Genomic DNA, 23,112 nt, shown 5'->3' on the forward strand with positions numbered 1-23,112 from the left:
ATTGCGTCACTGCCGTGGCTTGCGGCAGAAGTTGAACATTTCTCAACTTTTCAAGCACCAACGCATGTGTCAGCCAATCAGATTGCCTTATGCATAACCTAGTGCGAGCCAGCATGTGTTGCGGCCAATGTGATTGGCTGTTGGTCACGCTTCAGACAAGCCTTTCGTCAAGCGTTAACGCTTTCGCCCTGTGTGAATGAGTTTACATGATTTTATCTTTGCATGTTCTTGCTCAAGAATAACAGTGGCTGTATCATTTTCTATTGAAAACAATTGGACAAAATTAAAGATTTAAAAGGATTTATACGTTGTTTGGCTAAAGTAAGCAACTAAAGTGAAGTAACAGAATCTGGTCCGTTAGCGCCCCTGCAGGCATTTGTTATAATACATAATGCTGGTTTTTATAACAAAAGCTGTTATGCGTTTACTTGTTTTTATGCTTTATTTGAACCAATTATTATTGCATCGTCATTATTATGTAATTTTAAAGGTTGTTGCTCACTTGGGTCTATTTTTATTACCAAAAAATATTTTCAATTTTCATTATCAATTAGCAAAATAATTGTTAGGGACAGTCCTAGATTCGTTAAAACATTACAAAATAATGTGATTTCAGTTTCCCATTCACTTATTTTATCATTGAGGATATCTTAAAAAATGTGAAAATCTTGGCTTGTGGATTAAGTGTCTCGTAACACCCCTAGTTTGTGTATGTTTGTATGTATTGTTTTTTAAGATTATCAAAGCTTCTCCATCAAATTTTGCAAAAATGTATGTGTTTAAGGTTCAGGGTCCATCTAAACAAAACTCCTCAATGGTTTCGCTGTCTTGATTGATAGCTCTGTTGAAAAATGCATACTGGTATGTGTGCAGGCATGTAGCATTTCTTTACAAAGTAATGTCGCCATCTACTGGCCTTGCACATGTAATGTGAAAGCTTTCACAAATGCAAATGAATATATATTTTTTAAAACACATTTATGTCATGCAAACGTAGCCTTAGATTCTGTGGACCCTGCTGAAAATATCAGTTTAGAGAACCTTCCTTTTTTTTACTTGTCCAGACTGGTTTATGCTGGTTTGTTATGGTCTAGCTAATGTACCAGTATATATCCATACACACTTCAGCAACTTTTCTTCTGACAGTCTTTCTGCTTAAGCTGATTAGCAAAATAAGGGTACACCAGCACTTGGTAACCAGTATCCAAATACCAGCATGTCTTTTCAGCACCAATATTTTACTTGAGAAATGTTATTTCCAGATATGAAGGTGGTTAATGATCTGTTTAGGATGTGTTCCCGTATCTCAATTGGAAGATAATTGCATTAACAATTGCATTGGATCCCCAGGGAACACGCATACTGCTAAAATGTTAAATGCACAATAAGTAACTTTAGATAAAAGCGTCTGCTAAATGTATTTTTATGTTTGTGTCAGTCTAGTCATTGTAATTATTAACTATCAGCTATGCCCCTATTGAGATAAATAATTTGTTTTTTCCAGCCGGAGCAAGAATTTAGCTTGGAGTCTGATCACATTGAGAGCGGCAGGGGAAGATGCCCGTTTCATCCCAGCAGTCCTTCAGCATCCACTGTGTACCGTAAGAATTCATCCAATCTGAAACCTCATCATTTCATCTGTTCAAGGTTTTTCGTTTATTCCCTCATCTCTTCATTCCTGTAGTTTTATATTCATTTAGCTTCCCCCATCCACTTCTTCATCCTCCCCCAGTGTTTTTGAGTTTGAAAGCCAGAGTGCATTTTGAGCCTGGGGTCACTGAGTGTAAAAGCTCTTCAGAACCCATCAGAGCGCTCAATGAGATGGATGCAGGATCTGATTGGAGAGAAATTGAAATATGAGTTTGATGACTTCCTCTTTAATAGCAGCTGCTGCGAGATATTAATTTAGTTTCTCCCAAAAGCCCAGAAACGGGATTGCTGATAATCAAGAAAGTTTGAATACTGAAATGATATTCCCCTCGAGAGTAATATATTTTGATTTAAGACCGGCCTGGTGGCACTGGTGAACAAAAACAAATGGTGTGATATTCTTTTGTCAGGGTCTGCAGTGCCACCTTGTGATGCCTTAATGTATAACAACCAAAATGACACACATCCAGTATATGCCAAAACCGAAAAAGCTATTCATTAGCTTTCTCATTCATCTCAGTGAAAGTTGATTGACAGGTGCATTCAACCCCAAGTGTGCCGCCTTTGCTTCATGGGTACTTAATTCCTGCCATTCACCTGAGCTGTGAAAGTCATCTAGTTTATTTTAGACAGAAACACACTCTTTAAAAAAATATATAGTCATAAAACAAATTAATAAAAAATAAAAATACTTGGTGTTTTATTTCCAATGTACCATGATAGGAACACTGCATTATTAGACAGAAAACTTAAAAAATACTCAAAAACAAAAAAAACTAAAAGCTAAACATGTCACACATCTTTGAAAAGCTGAGATTCTTGTGATTCGAATGGTGTAAACCCTTTTAAAATACAATCAACACAGCAGGTACAATTATTATTCTTTTTAGGCATTTTTTATTTTATCCTTTTCAGGAATGCTAAGGGGTTAACTGATCTTAAAACTGTATATATATATATATATATATATATATATATATATATATATATATATATATATATATATATATATATATATATATATATATATATATTTTACCCATGATGTCTTAACATAACACTGGGTACATGCATACTATTAAAAAGGTAGAGAATTAGGGCATTTAGGAATTTTTTTTATTTTTATTTTTAAATAATAGTGTAAAACCAAAATAATTAAAATACAATTATGAGATAACTAAAGATTTTACACTGTTGTTGAAAAGGTCAAATTAAAATTGCATGCTTTTAAGTGTGTTTGACCGAGCTGATACAAATTAAGAAAGTAAATAAATCAAATTTTTTCATATAAAGCATTTTCATAAAAGCCCATTCCCTTATTTAATTCATTAGTTGAGGCCTTTGTCTGCAAAAATGTGACACTGTCTGTGAAAATCCAGCTAAAGTAATTTTATTGTTTATTACATTCGTTCATCCTACATGATGTAAATGAGTAAGATTATGTCAAAGATTGAATTCAATAATTTAAAAATAAAACTCTGATGCTCCAAATCTCATCACATTTTCGTTTCTAATATATTTAGTATTAAAAAACAAAAAACTAACATCTAAAATATGTTTGTCCCCAATCTCAAGAATTAGTGATGTATGTCATATCAAAATATATACAGTAACAGTACTGTGCAAAAGTTTGACTGTGCGTTCACACCAGCCGCGATAGAGGCGGCAAAAACACGCTGTTCGCGCTTAGTTGGACACTTTGGACATTTTGAGTTTACTCGCTTCATTCGCGCGTGAAAGCCCAGAGTGTAATTCTAGTAATTTGAGACATTAATGCTACGTACACACCAAACGCCTGGTGTCTGGTGGTGTGAATCAACAGTAACGCAAAAATTCACGTCATGGGAGGGGCTTCTGCGACTCCGCTCGCTCCCTGTTATCACGTCACTACTAGAGCAAGCTCCTAATGGGTTAACGCAGCGCGAATATCTGCCAAAGTTCAGATTTTTCAACTCGCGCATTTCCCTTCGCACTGCACCATTTGCGTGTACCGTGCCGCAGGATGCCTATTCGCGTCTTTGCATTGACTTAACATGTAAATTACTCGCGCTTGCCGCCTCTTCCACGTCTGGTGTGAATGCCACATTAGGCCACCACCACCAGACTTGTTGTTTTAGAAGTTTTAATGTCCATCCATATTTAATTTTCAATCTATTTTATTAAGATACAAACAGAAAATACAGGAAATATGTACAAAAAAAGTCTTCTTTAGGCATCGTCTGTGTTCAGTGTGACCTCTCTTGGCACTAAACACATCTTGAGCTTTTTTGAGAAGAATGAAGTAAAAAGACTTAATTTCTTTAAAATTAGAAATTATGATTTAATTTTTATTTAGTTTTAAGAGATCCTGCCGTTCCCTGCTATTGCTCAAGCGGAAGGGGAGTTTACCCTAAAAACTTGACACAGTTTACATTTTACACCGTTTTTAATACTATAAACACATTTCCTGTATTTTCTGGATGGATGTATAAGAGACAATTATATATGATCACGATAACATTGCAAAAACAACAAATCTAATTCTGGCATGGTGGCCTAAGACTTTTTCACAATACGGTACTGTATATTTATTTGAATGGCTGCAAACAGAGAAAGATGATTTCTATTATAATAGTCTAGTTATCCTTTTGTCCTCATTTAAAATGTTTTATTGCCACAGGTGGGGAGCTGTTTGTGGGCCTGTACACGGATTACTGGGAGAATGATGCTGCTGTGTATCGTCTGGCCAATCACCGCTTCATCCGGACCGAAGTGGGAGACAAACAACAGCTGAATGGTAACCTTACTAAACGCAAAACTGAAACTTACCCCGGGCATAAACACCAAACAACAAAACCTCACACTGCTTTTAACAATCCAGCTCTGTCTCACACACACATACAGTCATGCAAACAGAGAACACTGAATAATAAATCACACTTGGTTCAGGAGCGAGACACAAGGCATCCTGTGTGTGTATCCGGGTGGCCAGCGGTGTCCTGCTGTGAGCCAGTTTAATGCCTCACATGGCTGTATCTGTCTTCTTTCAGCACTCATATGGGACCTCTGGACCTCAGCCCAGACTGTTAGATCTGAGCTTGGAGAAAGTGATTGATACCTTAAAAGTGTGGAATGTAGCTTACGGTGTAGGAGCAGTTAGCACGTCAGCTTCATGCTGTGTCAAACTAAGAATGGGATACATTCTGAATGCTGCATACCATTTTGCACATTATTATTATATTTATTATAGGTAGAGTAGATGGTGTACAGTACTGCACAGTACCGTGAGCAATATGCTATATAATTTATTCCGAAAATAGCCTGTGTGTTTGAGTCTCAGACAGATGTTATGTCTGTGCTAAAAATACAGTGCTATCTCACATTCAACTGCTGTGAGACATTAATCTTGTGGAGACGGGGAGAGGTGTTAGACAGAGATCACGCATCTCTGAATGTAATAATGCCGAGATGTGATTTGATGCTACAGTCAAAGACCATCAGACTCGGTGCAACTGAGGTTGAATGCTCGATAATGTACAAATGCATAATGCAAAGACAGATATGGAGACCGATGCATGTTATGTGTACAGTATGTACTTTGGACTCTTGGGTTTACAGTAGGTCTGTTAATTCTTTCCCCACCAGGGTTTTTGAAAAAAAGGTATGCATTTTGTCCTATGCAGCAGAATAGCACTTAAAAAACATGCGCGAATATCTCCGCGAGCTTTATTCTGATCGACTCGAAACCACTGTAGAAAAATCTCTATTTACATCATTTTTACATTTCTATTAGAAATGGCCGAAAATTGCGAAAAAACAAAATTTACATTAAAATTGTATGTATTAATGTTGTATCTTTGGCAAACTTATGCATAATGACACGACACTCGGTACTTGTGATTGCAGTTAGGAATTGAGGATGCATGCACCGTTTTGTCACAGTGCCACCTTGTGGTCAGACAAATGATATACATGCCTATAACTAGGGATGCTCCGATCGATCGGCCGCCGATCGGTATCAGCCGATAATGGCATTATATGACTCGATCGGTGCTCGCTAAATCTGCCGATCTCATAAACCGATCTTTCTGTTTACTTTTGTCATCAAAAGGATCCTGAATGCGATTGCAATTAAAGACATTTTTTACATAGCGCAAGCATTTTTACAACACGTTGCTCATGTGCTGCGTGCAGATTTATATGTCTCTCTTTGCCTTTACAGAGATATGCGTATTTTCTATGAGGACACGCTCCGGTCAACAGCGCGAGGCATCTTCACATCTCCATCAAACAGCGTATACAACACATATCTATCACGGACAATTGCATCCTCATGCCAAAAGTTTATTATTTGCATTCGTTTTAAAGTTTTGAGCGTTTAAGCTTTTATTTTCCTCACAGCTGCTTGTCTGCGTTTAGCCGCCGCCCACACACAGCAGCCTGTCATCAGTGCACGTGAACAGAGCGATCTCTCTCTCACGTCTTAAAGCTGCAGTAACCTAATTCATCTCTCAATAAAATCACTCTCTGCTCTTGACTAAAGAACTTTTATACTTCATACAAATGCGTGTATATTTAATTAATACAGTAAAGACTGTGAAGTTTTTTTATTTTCAGTACTTTTAGGAGACATAAGCCTTTTTAAAGCCATATTAAATTTCTTTTTGCAGAATAAATATTTGTTGTGCTTATTTATTTGAGTCTCTATTTAAACAATAATATACCTAATTACTGCAAGTAATATAACAAAGGCAACATCCGTAGTATTATTTTATCTAGAGAAAATGTAACAGTTACAGTCATCAAAGAGCTTGCATATCAGCTTTTAAAAAATCGGTATCGGAATCGGTATCGGCCGATCACAAAGATTACAAATCGGTGATCGGTATCGGCTGCAAAAATCCTGATCGGAGCATCCCTACCTATAACTTTGGCTGCGGTTGACCTATGTTCATGGGACTTGTATCCTTGAAGTCCGGAATCATTTACGAGTCCAACGATACCAAACATGCCAGGTTTCGCCTCATGTTTAGTCCTGCGCAGCAAAATAGTGATTTAAATAACATGAATATCTCTGCGAGGGTGCATGCACCGTTTTGTCACAGCGCCACCTTGTGGTCAGACAAATGATTTACATGCCTATAACTTTGGCTGCAAACCTATGTTCATGGGACTTGTATCATTGGAGTCTTGAATCATTGCCAAGTCTGACAACACCAAACATGCCAGGTTTCGCCTCATGTTTAGTCCTGCGCAGCAAAATAGCGCTTAAAAAACAAGTGCGAATATCTTTGCGATCTTTATTTTGATTGACTCTAAACCATCGTAGGCAAAACAATACCGTAGCTTCTAAACAAGAAACTCTTTTGATGTCATTTTAAAATTTCCATCAGAAACTTGTAAAAAAAAAAAAATATATATATATATATATATATATATATATATATATATATATTTACATAAAAAATTAGTGTATTAAGGTTGTATCTTTGCCAAACTTATGTGTAATGACACGACACTTGGTACTCATAAATGCAGTTAGGAACTAAGGTGCATGCACAGTTTTGTCACAGCACCACCTCATGGTCAGACAAATGATTTACATGCCAATAACTTTGGCTGCGGTCGACCTATGTTCATGGGACTTGTATCCTTGGAGTCCTGAATCATTGCCAAGTCCAACAATACCAAACATGCCAGGTTTCACCTCACGTTTAGTCCTGCGCAGCAAAATAGCGTGCAAATATCTTCGCGAGCGTTATTCTGTTTGACTCAAAACAATCGTAGGAAAAACAATGTCATTTTAAGATTTCCCTCAGAAATAGCCGAAAATAGCAAAAACAAATTTACATTAAAAATGTATGTATTAAGATTGTATCTTTGCCAAACTTATGCGTAATGACATAAATTGTCAATGGCGGGGAAAGAGTTAATGGTTGGATGGGTATTAACTGGTGTTAATAATTTTGCCCAAGAACACAGCCATGAATAAAGAATGGTATAAAAACATCCTCCGAGAACAGTTTGGTGATGAACGATGCCTTTTTCAACATGATGGAGAACCTTGCCATAAGGAAAAAGTGACAACTAAGTGGCTTAGGGATATAGAAACATCACAATTTTTGGGTCATGGCCAGGAAACTCCCCAGGCCTAAATCCCAGATGGGAAAACAAAAACTGAGAAATTTTGACACATTCCAATAATTAATTACGCAAGAAGTCCCTGAAGTTGATTGACTGCATGCCAGGGCAAACTGGTAGTGGTCTTGAAAAGAAGGGTCAACACTGCAAATATTGACAGTTTGGATAAACTAATTGTAAATGTAAATGTAAATAAAAGCCTCATGAAATGCTTGTAATTATATTTCAGTATACCATAGTAAGATCTGACAAAATGATCTAAAACCAGTGAAGCAGCAGACTTTGTGAAAATTAATATTTGTGTCATTCTCAAAACGTTTGGCCACGGCTGTAGGAAAAATCCATATTGGATGTGGCACATTGACTGACTGTACATTATCACTAATGTTTCTGTCTGCTTTTATTAGAGCCCAAGTTTGTGGGATCGGCAGTGATCCCTGACAATGATGATCCCGCTGATGATAAAGTCTATTTCTTCTTCACGGAGCGAGTGGACAACATGGAGGCCGGAAACAAAGCCGTCTACACCAGAGTGGGCAGAGTCTGTGCGGTAAAGCATACAAATACTGTACCATAAATACAACTAATACAAGTATAATCATGTATATCTGAGTGGTAGAGCACAACATTTACAGTGCAAAAGGTCATGGGATTCAAACCCAGGGGACACACATGATGTACACCTTGTAATGCATTGATAAAAACATTTGCCAAATGTGTAAATATAAATAGTTTTAAACTCAGTTTTTGCTCTTTTCCTCTTTCAGAATGATCAAGGTGGTCAGAGGATGCTGGTAAACAGGTGGAGCTCTTTCCTAAAGACTCGTCTTATCTGTTCTGTGGCCGGTCCTAATGGAATCGACACACACTTTGATGAACTCGGTAGGGACTTGCTCATTTTATATTATTTTGTATGTTATAGAATAATAGTAAACTCATCAAAACTATGGAATGACACACATGCAACAATAGGAAATTTGCTGTTACTAAAAACATTTCAATTATATTGAAGGAGTTCATATCTTTTTATGGAGTTCAAAGTCATCCATTTCAGTTTTTTAATCACATTTTACTTTTCTAATGAAATAAATATGTTAGCCATAGGCGAAGTTTCACCTTTGTTCTTGAAGGGGCACCTACAGGCAGGCAAGGGAACTGCAACACTGTAAGATTAGCAAAAGTATGGGGCTTCTTGGTTTTCTGATATGATTCTAAATTAATAGGATAGACAAATAAAATGAGAAAATATGAATTCTATTATTTTTAGTTCATCTTTATCTCAGACAAAATCATAATTGGCTGTGGTCTGGGGGGCAGTGCCCCTACCTTGCCTCCCCAAACTCTGCCTATGTTAGCACAATTCTATTTTTCTATCAAAACGATTTCAAACATTTAAACATGCATATTTATATTTAAGATGTTTCAGATGATATAAAACATTTTAGTCAAGTGTTTGTTTGTTTGTTTTTGTTTTACATTGATTACTGATCCTGTTTAGGATGTTGTGCTCTGAAAAGTTGAGAAATCTTCCAGGTTGAGGGCAAAAACGCTCCAGTTTTAGTTTCAGTAATGAACCATTATTTTCAGCATAATGATCATATTCATCAAACTCCTCGGAGCGAGTCTGCTGATTCCTCAATTTTTGCCTTTCACATTTTGCCCTTCAAATTCCTGTGGAAAAATACAGATCTCATCATTCTGTCTGTATGTAAGCATTTGAAGCGTTGAAATCTGGTACTGTGACGTTTTGTACTAAATTAGATGAAGTAACTACCGCTTTATTGTATTTTAGGAAAAATAGGCAAAAAATAAAGATAGGATGGAATGTTTTTTTTCCACGGTATACTATCCATCAAATGCACTCCCTAAAAATCTCATCCAATAATTTTTTTCAGCTGTTTTTACTAATTCTGACACTCCCCTTGGATATGGATATGGAGCACCTGAAACCACCATAAAAAAATAAAATCGAAATCGAAAAATGTATATTTTTTGCCAAGCCATTTGGACCATTTTTTGACCAGATTCTGATCCAGGATCATGTCCTATTTGTGTCAATCGTGCCAAGTTCATATTTGTTGACCTGGATGTCTTTTTGTGTGTTGGTTTAGAGGATGTGTTTGTTCTGCGAAAGAAAGATGAGAAAAACTCAGAGATCTTTGGGCTGTTCAGCACAACCAGGTTGGTTAGCTCATGTTTCGCTTACCAAAATATTTTCATTTTACGCCAGAATTTTGATCAAAACAATCATGCTTGGACATTTATCTGTTTATTTTTTCAGTGCTGTTTTCAAAGGATATGCCGTGTGCATGTACAGCATGGAAGACATTCGTGCAGCATTCAATGGGCCTTTCGCCCACCGGGAACGAAGCGACCACCACTGGAGCGTGTACGAGGGTCGAGTACCCTTCCCGCGCCCCGGATCTGTGAGTAATGGCTCTTGTGTTTGTGCCATCAGTTAATTTGCGCCATAACCTTTGTTAAATCAGAACCCCAAAATGTCACGCCATGTTTCATTTAAACCTTTGTGCTCCGACACACAGTAGCATTTGGTGGTGCAGTGAACGAGTGCTAAATGTTGGGTCTCGTTTCATCATACAAACAGGATCTCTCACGACAGATGAGTCTATTTTCAGCATGACTGTGTGCATCGCTTTTCTGTTGTAGGGTGTCGTGACAATCCTTAAACGTTAAAGGAATATTTAACTTTTATAAAAAACAATTCTGATCATTTACTCACCTCCATGTCATCCAAGATGTTTATGTCTTTCTTTGTTCAGTCAAGAAGAAATTAAGTTTTTTAGCAAAACATTCCAGGATTTTTCTCCATTTAGTGGACTTTAGTATGCAGTTTAAACGTGCGGCTCTAAACATCCCAAACCGAGGCATAAGGTAGCACACCAAACCGCTTACGCTAGCGGCTGGTGTATGTTTAATTTGTTTCTAATAGAAATGCCACACTTTTCAAAAACGCCAACAGCTGGTGAGTTCCCTTTCAATACGGTTCACTTCGCATTGCGTCAGTTTGCTGACGCTATGGGGGGAAACTCCTGTTTACTCCGTGATTGAAGCCTATTGGTTAACGTCTGTAGAAAATACAGACCAATGACGTTTGAGCCCGCGCGGGGGCGTGGCACACGTCCCTATATAAGCCGGTGAAATACGTCAAGAGCTCATTACTTTTCTCCTTCAGCGCGAACCTTCTCGCTGCTCCGAAGAAGAAGCCCTTACTCGCCGTCGATCCAAGCACTGCAGCGGACTACAACACACCAGCGTGTTCCCCTGCCGCTTTCCGGTGAGCCTACAAGAGTATCTAAAAGAGCAGAAGCGCGTTGAGATAATGTCGCTTCGGCATTGCGGCTCCTGCCGAGCCCCTTTGCCCGTGGAGGATTTCCACAAAGAGTGCGTCATCTGTCTGGGTCCTGCCCACGCCGAGGCCGTACTCACTGAGGCGGGCTGCGCCCACTGCGAGCTCCTTCCTATCGCGGTGCTGCGCTCCCGCCTCGATATCTTTAAACGGAAGGCTTCCCGTGCTCTCCCGCCTAAACAGCAGCGGAGCCGTGAAGCTGGAAGACACCCTGAGACCGAGTCCACGCCGGCTCATCCCCCGCGTGCTCTGTCTCCCCGCCGTCATCCTGTCACCTTCGCCCGTGAGGACTTACGCCCCCTGCCGAGTGCTAGCGGCATGGTTTCCTTTGGGTCCGGTGACAACTTGGAGATGATGTCATCCTCTGAGGAGTTGGAGGATTGGGCGGCTTCGGATGACGACGCCCACGCAGCCGCCGCCGATGAACCTACCGAGTCGCGTCCTCACGACTCTGAGCTCATCCGCATCTTGACGCAAGCTACGGCGGAGCTCAATATCAAGTGGTCGCCGCCGTCAGAGCCTCAACTCAGCCGGTTGGACGAGTGGTTTCTGCAGCCCGGGCGCCGTCAATCATCCCGCCAACGGCAGGCGCCGTTTTTCCCTGAGGTTCACCAGGAGCTCACCAAATCCTGGCGTGCTCCCCACTCCACCCGAGCTCAGAGCGCCGTCTCCCACGTCCTCTCCGTAGTGGACGGCGCCGACGAACACGGCTACTCTAAGATGCCGCCGCTCGAGGAAACTGTCGCCGCCCATCTCTGCCCGTCTTCAGCCGGCGGATGGAGGGCTAAGTTGAACCATCCGTCGAAGCCCTGTCGCCTGACATCGACCCTGGCGTCGAAATCCTACGCCGCCGACGGACACGCTGCATCCGCTCTCCATACGATGGCGGTACTGCAGGTATACCAGGCAAAACTCCTCCGTGACATGGACGAGTCAGGTCCGGACCCGTCGACCTTTCAAAACCTGCGCAGCGCGACTGATCTGGCCCTTCGCGCCACTAAAGTCGCCACTCAGGCTGTAGGAAGAGCCATGGCCAGCCTGGTTGTTCTGGAGAGACATCTGTGGCTGAACTTGACGGAAATCAAGGACACGGACCGGGTTGCCCTTCTTGACTCGCCCGTGTCACCGTCGGGGCTCTTCGGCTCCGCTGTGGAGGGGTTCACCCAGCGCTTCACTGAGGCACAGAAATCGTCGCAGGCTATGCGGCATTTTCTACCGAAACGATCTGCCTCAGCGTCTGAGACCGGCCGCCCAAAACCGCCGCCAACTCAACGCCCTAAGCCAGCACCAGCTCAGCCCCAGCCGAGAGCTGAACCGGAGGTCAAGCGCCAGCGTCCTGCACGACCGGCTGGCCCGCCTCGACGCCGCGGTCCCCGTCCTAGGATTACGCTGGACCCGACGCCGGCACCGCCTCCCTGAAGAGAGTCTGAGGAGGAAAAGAGGCTCTGGTCCCGCTTCGGCCGGCCCGCCCTCGAAAGTTCTGCGTGTTTCAGTCCCCTCGGGCGCTGGACACACCCTCGCTGTAACAGCGAAACACAAATTTTTACCTTTTCACAAAAAGAGCAAATTTCCTCCTCTGTACACACAAACACACACACACGGCTTAACGTCCATAAGCATATCGACGCTCGCCGTCAAATTTCACGTTTGGCAATCCACCCCCGGTATGCCGGGCTGGATTCTAAACGTAATCCAACACGGTTATTCACTTCAATTCGCCCGGAGACCACCCCGGTTTCGCGGCGTTCTCTACACCACTGTCCCAGACGATCGTATACAGATCCTCAGGGAAGAGGTGCGTTCTTTATTACTAAAAGACGCGATAGAGACGGTCCCGGCGGATCAAAGCGAATCAGGCTTTTACAGTCGTTATTTTCTCGTTCCAAAGAAAGACGGCGGCCTCAGACCGATATTGGATCTACGCGTTTTGAATCGCGCTCTTGCCAAACGGCCGTTCAAAATGCTTACAGCCAGACGAATCATGGCGTTAATTCGACCGGGCGATTGGTTCATATCAGTGGATCTGAAAGACGCTTACTTTCACATTCCGATAGCGCCACGTCACAGGCCGTTCCTAAGATTCGCGTTCGACGGGACAGCATACCAGTACAAAGTTCTGCCCTTCGGATTATCTCTGGCACCACGCACATTTACCAAATGTGCGGATGCGGCTCTCGCCCCTCTCAGACAGAGCGGCATCCGCATATTGAATTACCTCGACGATTGGCTTATTCTGGCACAGTCAGAGAGGGAAATTACTGCGCACAAGACCGTTGTACTCCAGCATTTGGAGAATTTGGGGTTCAAAATCAACCTCCAGAAGAGTTTGCTCACCCCCACGCAGCGAATCACGTTCTTAGGCACGACGCTCGACTCATTAAAGATGTGGGCATGGCTTACACAGGAACGCGCGCTCACGGTCAGACGCGAGGCGGCATCGTTCAAAGCGGGTTCACATCTCCCTCTCAAACGATTCCAGAAAATGCTGGGTCTGATGGCAGCAGCATCCCCACTAATACCGTTGGGAATGCTGTTCATGAGGCCGCTTCAGTTTTGGTTGAAAGCGAAAGTTCCGCCCCGTGCTTGGTTGTCGGGCCGCTTATTAATCAAAATCACGTACAGCTGCGTGAAAGCGCTTTCGATATGGACATCCCCTCACCTTTTCCTCTCGGGCACGGAGCTCGGCTCCGTGAGCAGGAGGAAAGTGGTGACTACGGATGCGTCTGCGACGGGTTGGGGCGCTCACTGCGACGGCGAGCTCGCCTTCGGTGCGTGGAACAACCAGTTGTCTCAGCTACATATCAACCACCTCGAGATGTGGGCGGTTATCTTAGCGCTGCGACACTTTCGACCGAAACTCCAACATCAACACGTTCTAGTGCGGTCGGACAGTATGACGGTGGTTTCGTTCATAAACCACCAAGGAGGGCTGAGATCTCGCTCCCTATCCAGGCTGGCGAAACGGCTTTTATTATGGGCTCACGCGAACGTACGTTCGTTAAAAGCGACTCACGTACCGGGTGTAGCCAATACGGGTGCAGACATTCTCTCGCGCAACGGTCCGCCGCCGGGAGAATGGAGACTGCATCCTCAGACGGTCGAGAGAATATGGACCGTCTTCGGCCGGGCGGAGATCGATCTGTTTGCATCAGACGAGAACGCGCATTGCCCGATCTTCTTCTCGAGACATCACGATGCCCTGTCGCAAGCATGGCCGGCGTGTCTTCTGTATGCTTTTCCTCCGGTGGCCCTGTTACCACAGGTCCTTCAGAGGATAAGAGAGACGAAATGCGCGATAATTCTGGTCGCTCCGTTTTGGCACAATCAACCGTGGCTCCCCGACCTATGGCAGCTGAAAACATCAGCACCATGGCCAGTACCGCTGAGGAAAGACCTCCTATCTCAGGCGAGAGGGACGATATGGCATCCACAGCCGGAGCTATGGAATCTACACGTTTGGTCTCTGAACGGCAACCTTCACGCCTTTCAGGACGAGTGTTAAATACTCTAACTGAAGCTAGGGCCCCATCTACCAGGCGCCTTTACGCTCAAAAGTGGTCTATTTTTTCTGATTGGTGCACGACGAAAGACTTAAACCCAAACACCTGTGAAGTGGAGCATATTCTCTCCTTTCTGCAGGAAATGCTGGACAGCGGTCGCGCGCCCTCGACGCTTAAAGTGTATGTGGCGGCGATAACGGCGAATCACGCCCTTATCGCCGGTCGCACCGTGGGAAAACATGATCTAATCATTAAATTCCTCAGAGGCGCTCGCAGACTACACCCACCGCGACCTAACACGGTCCCGTCTTGGGATCTGTCCACGGTCCTGAAAGCGCTGCGCGGTCCCCCTTTCGAGCCCCTCGAGCAGGCTGACCTGCGCGCTCTCTCGTTTAAAACCGCTCTCCTCCTGGCGTTGGCATCGGTTAAACGAGTGGGCGATTTACACGCGTTTTCAATTGACCCGTCGTGTCTGGAATTCGGTCCTAACGATAGCAAAGTGATCCTTAGACCGAGAGCGGGATACATTCCTAAAGTTTTGACCACGGCATTTAGAGTTCAGGTGGTTTCACTTCTCGCCCTTCCAACGGCGGACGGCGAACAAACCCCGAACACGCTCTGCCCCGTCAGAGCGTTAAGAATATACACGGACCGTTCTGCCTCATACCGCAAGTCAGATCAGCTGTTCGTAAGCTTCGCACAACATTCCTTAGGTATGCCGCTCACTAAACAGAGGCTATCTAAATGGATCGTCGAAGCCATTGCTTTGGCTTACGCCTCCCTGAATGAACATTGTCCAGTTGGTTTAAAAGCTCACTCCACGAGGGGTATGGCTTCATCTTGGGCTTGGTCTACGGGGATTTCTATCGTTGACATTTGTAACGCGGCCGGCTGGTCCTCGCCGTCTACGTTTGTCAGATTTTATAGCCTGGATGTCCCTGCCTTACAAGCACAGGTCTTATCGGCTTAATGATTCACGCGATTGCGTTTCTGTATGCCTTCACGGTGCGTTGCTAGCTCACCGTCATGGCTACCTATTAATAAATCATGCACAGCTCGCGGCGCGCTCAGGGAACCCGCCGTCTCGTGCTCTATTGTATATGCATCATGGTGCGTTTAGAAACTTCACTGTATGCGTATTACTGTCTCATATATGGTGCTTACACTTGCGCTCGCTAGAGCTATGTATATGCTGGGTTAGGGCCACATGCAGTGTCTCTCCGGTAAGGGCACCTCAGTCCGTTGTGTATGCACGGCGGGATGGGATTACGTTCCCCCATAGCGTCAGCAAACTGACGCAATGCGAAGTGAACCGTATTGAAAGGGAACGCTTAGGTTACTCATGTAACCCCGGTTCCCTGAAATAACGGGAACGAAGCATTGCGTCGCTGGCCGTGCTACAAACGTCTACGCAGCGAGTGTTATTCGGCTGCGCGCTTCAGTCGAATAATAATGAGCTCTTGACGTATTTCACCGGCTTATATAGGGACGTGTGCCACGCCCCCGCGCGGGCTCAAACGTCATTGGTCTGTATTTTCTACAGACGTTAACCAATAGGCTTCAATCACGGAGTAAACAGGAGTTTCCCCCCATAGCGTCAGCAAACTGACGCAATGCTTCGTTCCCGTTATTTCAGGGAACCGGGGTTACATGAGTAACCTAAGCGTTTTGTCCACGCTGAGCACCGGCACTTTGTGGTTTTTCAGTCCTGAGCGCATCGAGTTGAAAAATCTTGAACTTTGGGTAAAACGCTCAGCGCGTCAATTTCACTTTTCACTCGGCCATCCAATTACAGTGAAGGAGGTGCGGAACAAACATCACAACGACCAAACGGCACATTGTACAACAACTTATAAACAAAGCAGAAGAATCAAAGCAACCAAAGTGCTCCACTAAAAAAAGCTGACAAGCGCCTACAGTGACCGTCTGCCTGGTCTTTTAAGCCACGTTTAAACGCTTTGGTGTGCACGCCCTAAGAGACTTATCTAGCAAAAAATAAAGAGAGTACTTTTTAAAGTAGTGCAAGACGAGAAGTTGTGGTTAAAAAGTACTCTCTTTATTTTTTGCTAGATAAAATGACGCAAAACTACCGCTCCAGTGTTTACAAGTGTAGTGAAAGAGTACCGTTCCGACAATGTTGTATGTGGATTGATTAATGTCTTGGGGCTCATTATCATACACCCGGCGCAATGCGCGACGCAAGTATCTTTTGTTAGCTTCAACCCGCCGCAATGATAATTTTCACCTTTAACGCAACATTGTTTAAATAGCAATTGCATTTGCGCCCAGTTTTGTGCCCATGGGCATTCTGGTCTGAAAACGAGGTGTGTTCAGGCGCATTGTTGGCGCGTTGCTATTTTGAGGCAACTAAAATAGACTACGCCATTGACCAACAAAAACCTGGCGCAATATTGTTTTTGTTATTTAATGAGCGTGTAAGTAATATGCGCCTATAAACAGGATGACAACGCAGGTTTGCTTATCACATACTTGGATGCGCAGCAGCACAAAAACACTTTTAAATATGAAAAATATTTAAAGGTTTTAATCTCAAAAAAAAAAAAAAAATAATAAAAATGAAAACACCACAATTTTTTACATTATTCTTTAACTGGTGGTCGTCTTCCTCCGATTAGTTTTTCAGTTTACAGAATTTCGCTTTCTAATTAGGGAATCAGCATGGCACCAGGCGCAACTGGCTTTTAAAGGTGATGAGAGCTGAGACTCTCATTGGTTTATTGCACGTTACGCCCAAAACACACCCATTACTTTTAGGCCGTGCGCTTGGTGCATAAACCTTTTTTCCATCATTAAATTATCAAAATTGTGCGCAGTGCGCTATAGACAGTGTGCTTATATCGTTAAAATAGGGCCCTTAGTGTCAGTTTATTATTTAAAATGGCCAGCAAGTGTATGTTTCACATACGTAATGCGTGATTACGTAATATGTAAGGTCGCGCTGGCGTATTACACGGCTAGTGCAAGATGAGAAGTTGTGGTTTAAAAGTCCATATTTTTTTATAATTTCTTTGGTGAAAATGACAATCATTTCGCTAGATAAGACCCTTATGCAATGGTTGGGATTGTTTAGAGCCATTTAAAGCTGCATTGAACTGCAATTTTAAACTGTATTCAAACTGTAAACCGTTGAGGTCCACTTATATGGAGAAAATCCTGGAATGTTTTCCTCAAAAAACGTAAGAAAAAATAAAAAAATTTGACTGAACAAGACAAACATCTTGGATGACATGTGGGTGAGTAAATTATTAGGATTTTTTAAATGAAGTGGATTAATCCTTTAAGATCTAAAATTGAGCATTTAGAGAGAACGTGTATGTGCTGAAATTGAGTCTTTGGTCTGTATTAATGTAATACAGGTATATCTGAAATGTGCTTATTCATGTCATCCTGTGCTTATTCATCTCCAGATTAAAGGGAAAAAATTATTTCCAGTTATCTTCTTTAATATTGTATCTCATATCTTTTTGAAAGATCAGCGACCATTCATTAAATTCTTCTAATTTCTGTCTGTTCCCGTGCGGTTATTCCTGGGGAAAACGACTGAAAATTTGTTTCTCTGACAGATGACCTTTATGAGGCATTTTAGTGGCTTTAGCCCTGCACTGCTGGGTTTCTGATTAGTCTCTTGTTCTAAAAGGTTATAGCAGCGAGGAGCAGCGTTCATTATATTATATAAAACTGAATGAAAGACTTAAAAGGTTCACGTGGCTCACCAAAGTGAATGCATGTCAAGCATTAATGTTCCCGGTACCCCACGCAGCATAGGTCTGGTTTCACACTTGCTTGATTCTTTCAAACTTTTCGTTAATCTCACCAATGTGTAACTGTAAATTTAATAGTCGATCAAACACATTTCTTTCAAAGGAGCATGCAGTTTTCATTTAAATGGAAAAGTATGGCCTAATTTATTTTTGCTCATACAGCAATGACAAATATCCGGACATGAAATATATTCACACATTTTCTATCTTTGTGCATCTTAGTGTGCCAGTAGGATAAATGGAGGACAGTTTTCCAGTTCTAAGGAATATCCGGATGAGGCTCTTCGGTTTGCGCGTTCACATCCACTCATGTTCCAGGCGGTACAGCCGGTTCACAGACGACCCATTTTGATGGACACGGAGGGAGGACGCAGACTCACGCAGCTGGCGGTCGACAGGGTTGAAGCTGAGGACGGACATTACAATGTTCTCTTCATAGGCACTGGTATTCAGTTTTAATCCTGGCCTTCTGCACTACACAAATCTACAGGTCATTGGGATTAGGATTTTTAATCCCCCTAATTTATTCCCGTTTCTTCCAGATAATTCAGTTGTTTTAAAAGTCATCACAATCTACAACAAAGAAACCAACACGGTTGAAGAAGTCCTTCTGGAGGAATTGCAGGTTTTCAAGGTACAGTATTAAATTGACCCGTGGCTGACGTTTCATTTTTAGGTCCGGATTGTTTGTTCCATATTAAACACTTGTCTTTCCTTTTAAGGTCCCTGTTCCTATTACTGAGATCATCATCTCTACCAAAAGAGTAAGAATCTCTCAAACAGCTTTGACTTCAATGTTAAAACCCATATGGCTGTTAGTCCCATACATGCATTCTGATTTTCCACCTAGAGGTGGCAATGTTGAGTAAACTTTTCTGTATGTGTGGTCACCATTACAGTCTTCCTAGTTTTGTTTCACTTCAATTCAGCTTTTATTAGAGAACAGATATGTTATATTTATTTACTAATGGTTACACATCAAGTATGAACTTCTGTGTTTGAACACAGTGTGTTCCTTTGTTAATTGTTATTGCTGTAATATATTACATTTATAATAATAATAATAAATACATTTGTAATAATTTTTTATTATTATTATTATTATTATTATTATTTATTTATTTCTTATATTTTATTGAAGTAGTCGTAGTATTAGTATTAGTATTAGTATTAGTATGATTAGTATTAGTATTAGTATTAGTGTTATTAGTATTAGTATTAATAGGGACGCATAACAATTAATCTCGATTAATCTATAGCAGAACAAAGTTTTTGTTTACATCATATATGTGTGTGTGAACTGTGTATAATAATTATGTATATATAAATATGCACGCATGCATGTATAATTTTAAGAAAATATATAAATAATATATTAAGTTTATATTTATATATAATATAAATTATACATAAATACAAATCATACGAATTTATGTAAACATTTCTTAAATATATACATGCATTATACACAGTTCACACACATATGTAAACAAAAATGTTTATTCTGCTATAGATTAATCGCAATTAATCGTTATGCATCCCTATTATTATTATTTTTGTTGTTACTATTATTATTATTATTATTATTATTATTATTATTATTATTATTATTATTATTATTATTATTATTATCATTAGTATCATTATTATTAATATCAATATTATTATTATTATTATTATTATTACTATTATTATTATTATTATTTAAAAAATAAAAGTATTATTCAACTATTTACAAAACACTGCAATACTGCCTAATTCAGTAAGATGTTTCATTATGGTAAAGTGATAATTTGAGCAGAATTGCATTGATCACACATGTTTGTATCACTATAGCAACAGCTGTATGTGGGCTCTGAGCTGGGTGTCACACAGGTCCGTGTACATCAGTGTGGACTGTACGGTTCGGCCTGTGCCGACTGTTGCCTGGCCAGAGATCCTTACTGTGCCTGGGATGGATTCACATGTTCCCGGTACTACCCTGCAGGCCACTTTACCAAGAGGTACAGACCCTGCCATACAGATACTGTAAATTCTGTACATATGCAAACCCTTTCATTTAATTTTATGTTTGGTCAAAGACTATTTATTTATTATTAATATTATTATTTCATTATTTAATATATTTATTTTATAGCAGAAAATATGTAAAAAACATTTGTGTGTGTGTGTGTGTGTGTAAGAGGAATTGTTTCCCTAATCCCGACTCAAAGGCCTGTCGACCGCTTCAGTACGGCCATCAATTTCAGCTTGTTAGGGATGGACGTGAACATCCCTCGCCCATGTTAATACCCATCACATGCGCGCTCTGTATGCAAAGCCATACAAAGTGACAGTCAGCTCCAAATACCTGTCAAAGTCATTACTCACAGAGCAAGAGCAAAAAAATAACAGAGCCGGTCTGATTGAATTTCTGTCACCTCTCTGCTGTTTCACACCTTGGGCGGCAGATATTTTGACATTTGGGGGCGGGCGGGCAAGTCTGTGTCTGGATTATGTCAATGTCTCAATTTGTCTTTCGTTTTCAGACGCTTCAGACGGCAAGACGTTCGCCATGGCAATGCAGTGCAGCAGTGCAACGGTCTTCAGCTTAGCGGTACGTGCTGGCCATGCCGGATTTGATCGATGCCGGATATTACGGCCTTTGAAGGAGAAAATGAGGCGGATGAGATCCTTGACTGGAAAGTTGAAGATAGGTCACAGTAAAGTTAATGAGAGTGCCGGACTCATTGTGTGCAGATGGCACTGGTGCTTTATTGTAATGTACTGGGATGTCGCAATAGTGAACTCCCACTGCAGACTTTGGAAAACAATGAATAGGAAAATACTTGCAGAACAAAGGCATTTCACAATCAAATAACATTCACAAGTGTCTTATGTCATTTGAGTCAATGTTTTTAGTAATTTTGAAAATGCAATATCCAAAGTTTTACTACGGTTGGTCGAGATATAACTATTTCAAAATCTGCAATTTGAGGGTGCTAAAAAATCCAAATATTAAGAAAATCACCTTTAAAGTTGTCCAAATGAAGTCCTTAGCACTGCATTTACTCTTTATGTAATATCCCAATGATTTTTGGCATAAAAGAAAAATCAATCATTTTGACCAATGCAATGTATTTTTGGCTTTTGCTTCAAATTATACCTCTGCTATTTAAGGTTTTGTGGTCCAGGGTCACAAATTGTTTGTGCAATGGTGAAAATATTGCAAGGTTGGTTTAGGTTGATTTAATCTGTTTGTTTGTGTTACAGAGGAGCAAAGCATCTCAGAAAAGCTGGTGTATGGTGTGGAAAACAATAGTACATTACTGGAGTGCAGACCACGATCACTACAAGCGTCTGTAACGTGGTACATTCAACGTGGTGTGGACATGAACGAGGTACAAACACTCACACAATAATTGTGCCTTGAATGTCACCTGCGTATTTGGCTTTCGTGATAAGATTTTCTATTTTTTTTTCTTACCTTCAGGTAAAAAGTGACGAACGTTTGATTCTTACACCCCACGGCTTGTTGCTTCTCAGAGTCTCAAAGGGAGACGCGGGAGTCTACGTGTGCCAGTCCACGGAGCACGGCTTCGTACAGACGGTGGTGCGCGTCACTTTAGAGGTGTTGGACGAAGACAAAGTGGAAGGTGTTTTGCATAAAGGAGAGTTGGATGAAGACGGTGACTCCCAGCACAGAAGTCCACTCTGCCCCTTCCCCAACCTACCCTCATCCTCCTCTAAACACTGGTATAAGGATTTCATGCAGCTGATTGGCTACAACAACTTTCAGCACGTGGAACAGTACTGCGAGAAGGTATGGTGTGTGTCGGACAGAAAGAAAAAGAAAATGAAGGGAATGGCGCCCAAATGGCGATACGCAGAGCAGCGGGGACGAGCGAGGGCCCCCCGACACACGCAGGGACATTAAAGATCATCAGAGGAGAAAATGAACCCCTATAATGCTCAGCGATGCTAAACAGACACTTAAATGTTTATAGATGTTATAAAAAGAATCAATGATTGATAAAGTCATTACAGCGTTACAGTCTTGCGATTACGTTCTGACAGATATTAAGTGTGTGAAACTGGCCGTTTTCAATTAAATATATTTTACAAATACGTAATTTGAACAAACGATGCACCCTTTTTGGACTCCAGTCATATCAGTTTGAAGTTATTTTATCTTAGTTGAATTAAAGGCGGGGTGCATGATTTTTGAAAAACTCTTGGAAAAGGGAGTCAGGCCGAGTACCAAACACACTTGTAGCCAATCAGCAGTAAAAGGGCGTTTCTACTAACCGACATTGTTGACTGGATTTCAAATATGAACATTGGCTTTCAGAGCACCCCGCCTTTAAGTCAAAAGTCCCTTTAGGGAAGTCGGCCCACTAGGCGGCCATGTTTGCAATGCCTCCGTGCAGTTATTTCATGCTGAACTAAAGTGCTATCTACTTGAATGGGGACAGACAGGTATGACAATAAATCAACATAATAAACACTGTACCATATCTTTTATTTCTTAATATTAAAAAATTGCGCTTAAAAGACCTTTTCAAGGTTGTTTTAGCTACTGCGCATACGCACAGGTTGGGAATCACCTTATTCGAATTTGTACAGAGCCCCTCCCCCAGAGTCTTTGTTGATTAAAGGATTAGTCCATTTTCTAAAAAAAAATCAAAATAATTTTCTCACCACCATATCATCC

General features: G+C 41.6%; 1 protein-coding gene across 1 annotated transcript in view; it reads left to right on the top strand.

The window, feature by feature from the left end:
- The window catches only part of sema3e (sema domain, immunoglobulin domain (Ig), short basic domain, secreted, (semaphorin) 3E), a 56,022-nt gene extending 32,910 nt beyond the window's left edge, over nucleotides 1–23,112 (top strand). Inside the window, exons 5-17 of the mRNA XM_065283541.2 lie at nucleotides 1,505–1,601; nucleotides 4,310–4,426; nucleotides 8,178–8,320; nucleotides 8,538–8,652; nucleotides 9,882–9,951; nucleotides 10,052–10,196; nucleotides 18,642–18,864; nucleotides 18,962–19,053; nucleotides 19,142–19,183; nucleotides 20,256–20,422; nucleotides 20,948–21,015; nucleotides 21,672–21,799; nucleotides 21,892–23,112. Coding sequence (XP_065139613.1) covers nucleotides 1,505–1,601; nucleotides 4,310–4,426; nucleotides 8,178–8,320; nucleotides 8,538–8,652; nucleotides 9,882–9,951; nucleotides 10,052–10,196; nucleotides 18,642–18,864; nucleotides 18,962–19,053; nucleotides 19,142–19,183; nucleotides 20,256–20,422; nucleotides 20,948–21,015; nucleotides 21,672–21,799; nucleotides 21,892–22,335 — 1,851 coding nt within the window. The 3' untranslated portion in view covers nucleotides 22,336–23,112. The remainder of the gene's footprint in view (nucleotides 1–1,504; nucleotides 1,602–4,309; nucleotides 4,427–8,177; nucleotides 8,321–8,537; nucleotides 8,653–9,881; nucleotides 9,952–10,051; nucleotides 10,197–18,641; nucleotides 18,865–18,961; nucleotides 19,054–19,141; nucleotides 19,184–20,255; nucleotides 20,423–20,947; nucleotides 21,016–21,671; nucleotides 21,800–21,891) is intronic.

This window comes from Paramisgurnus dabryanus, chromosome 9 (assembly GCF_030506205.2).
Source record: "Paramisgurnus dabryanus chromosome 9, PD_genome_1.1, whole genome shotgun sequence".
Classification (NCBI taxonomy): domain Eukaryota; kingdom Metazoa; phylum Chordata; class Actinopteri; order Cypriniformes; family Cobitidae; genus Paramisgurnus; species Paramisgurnus dabryanus.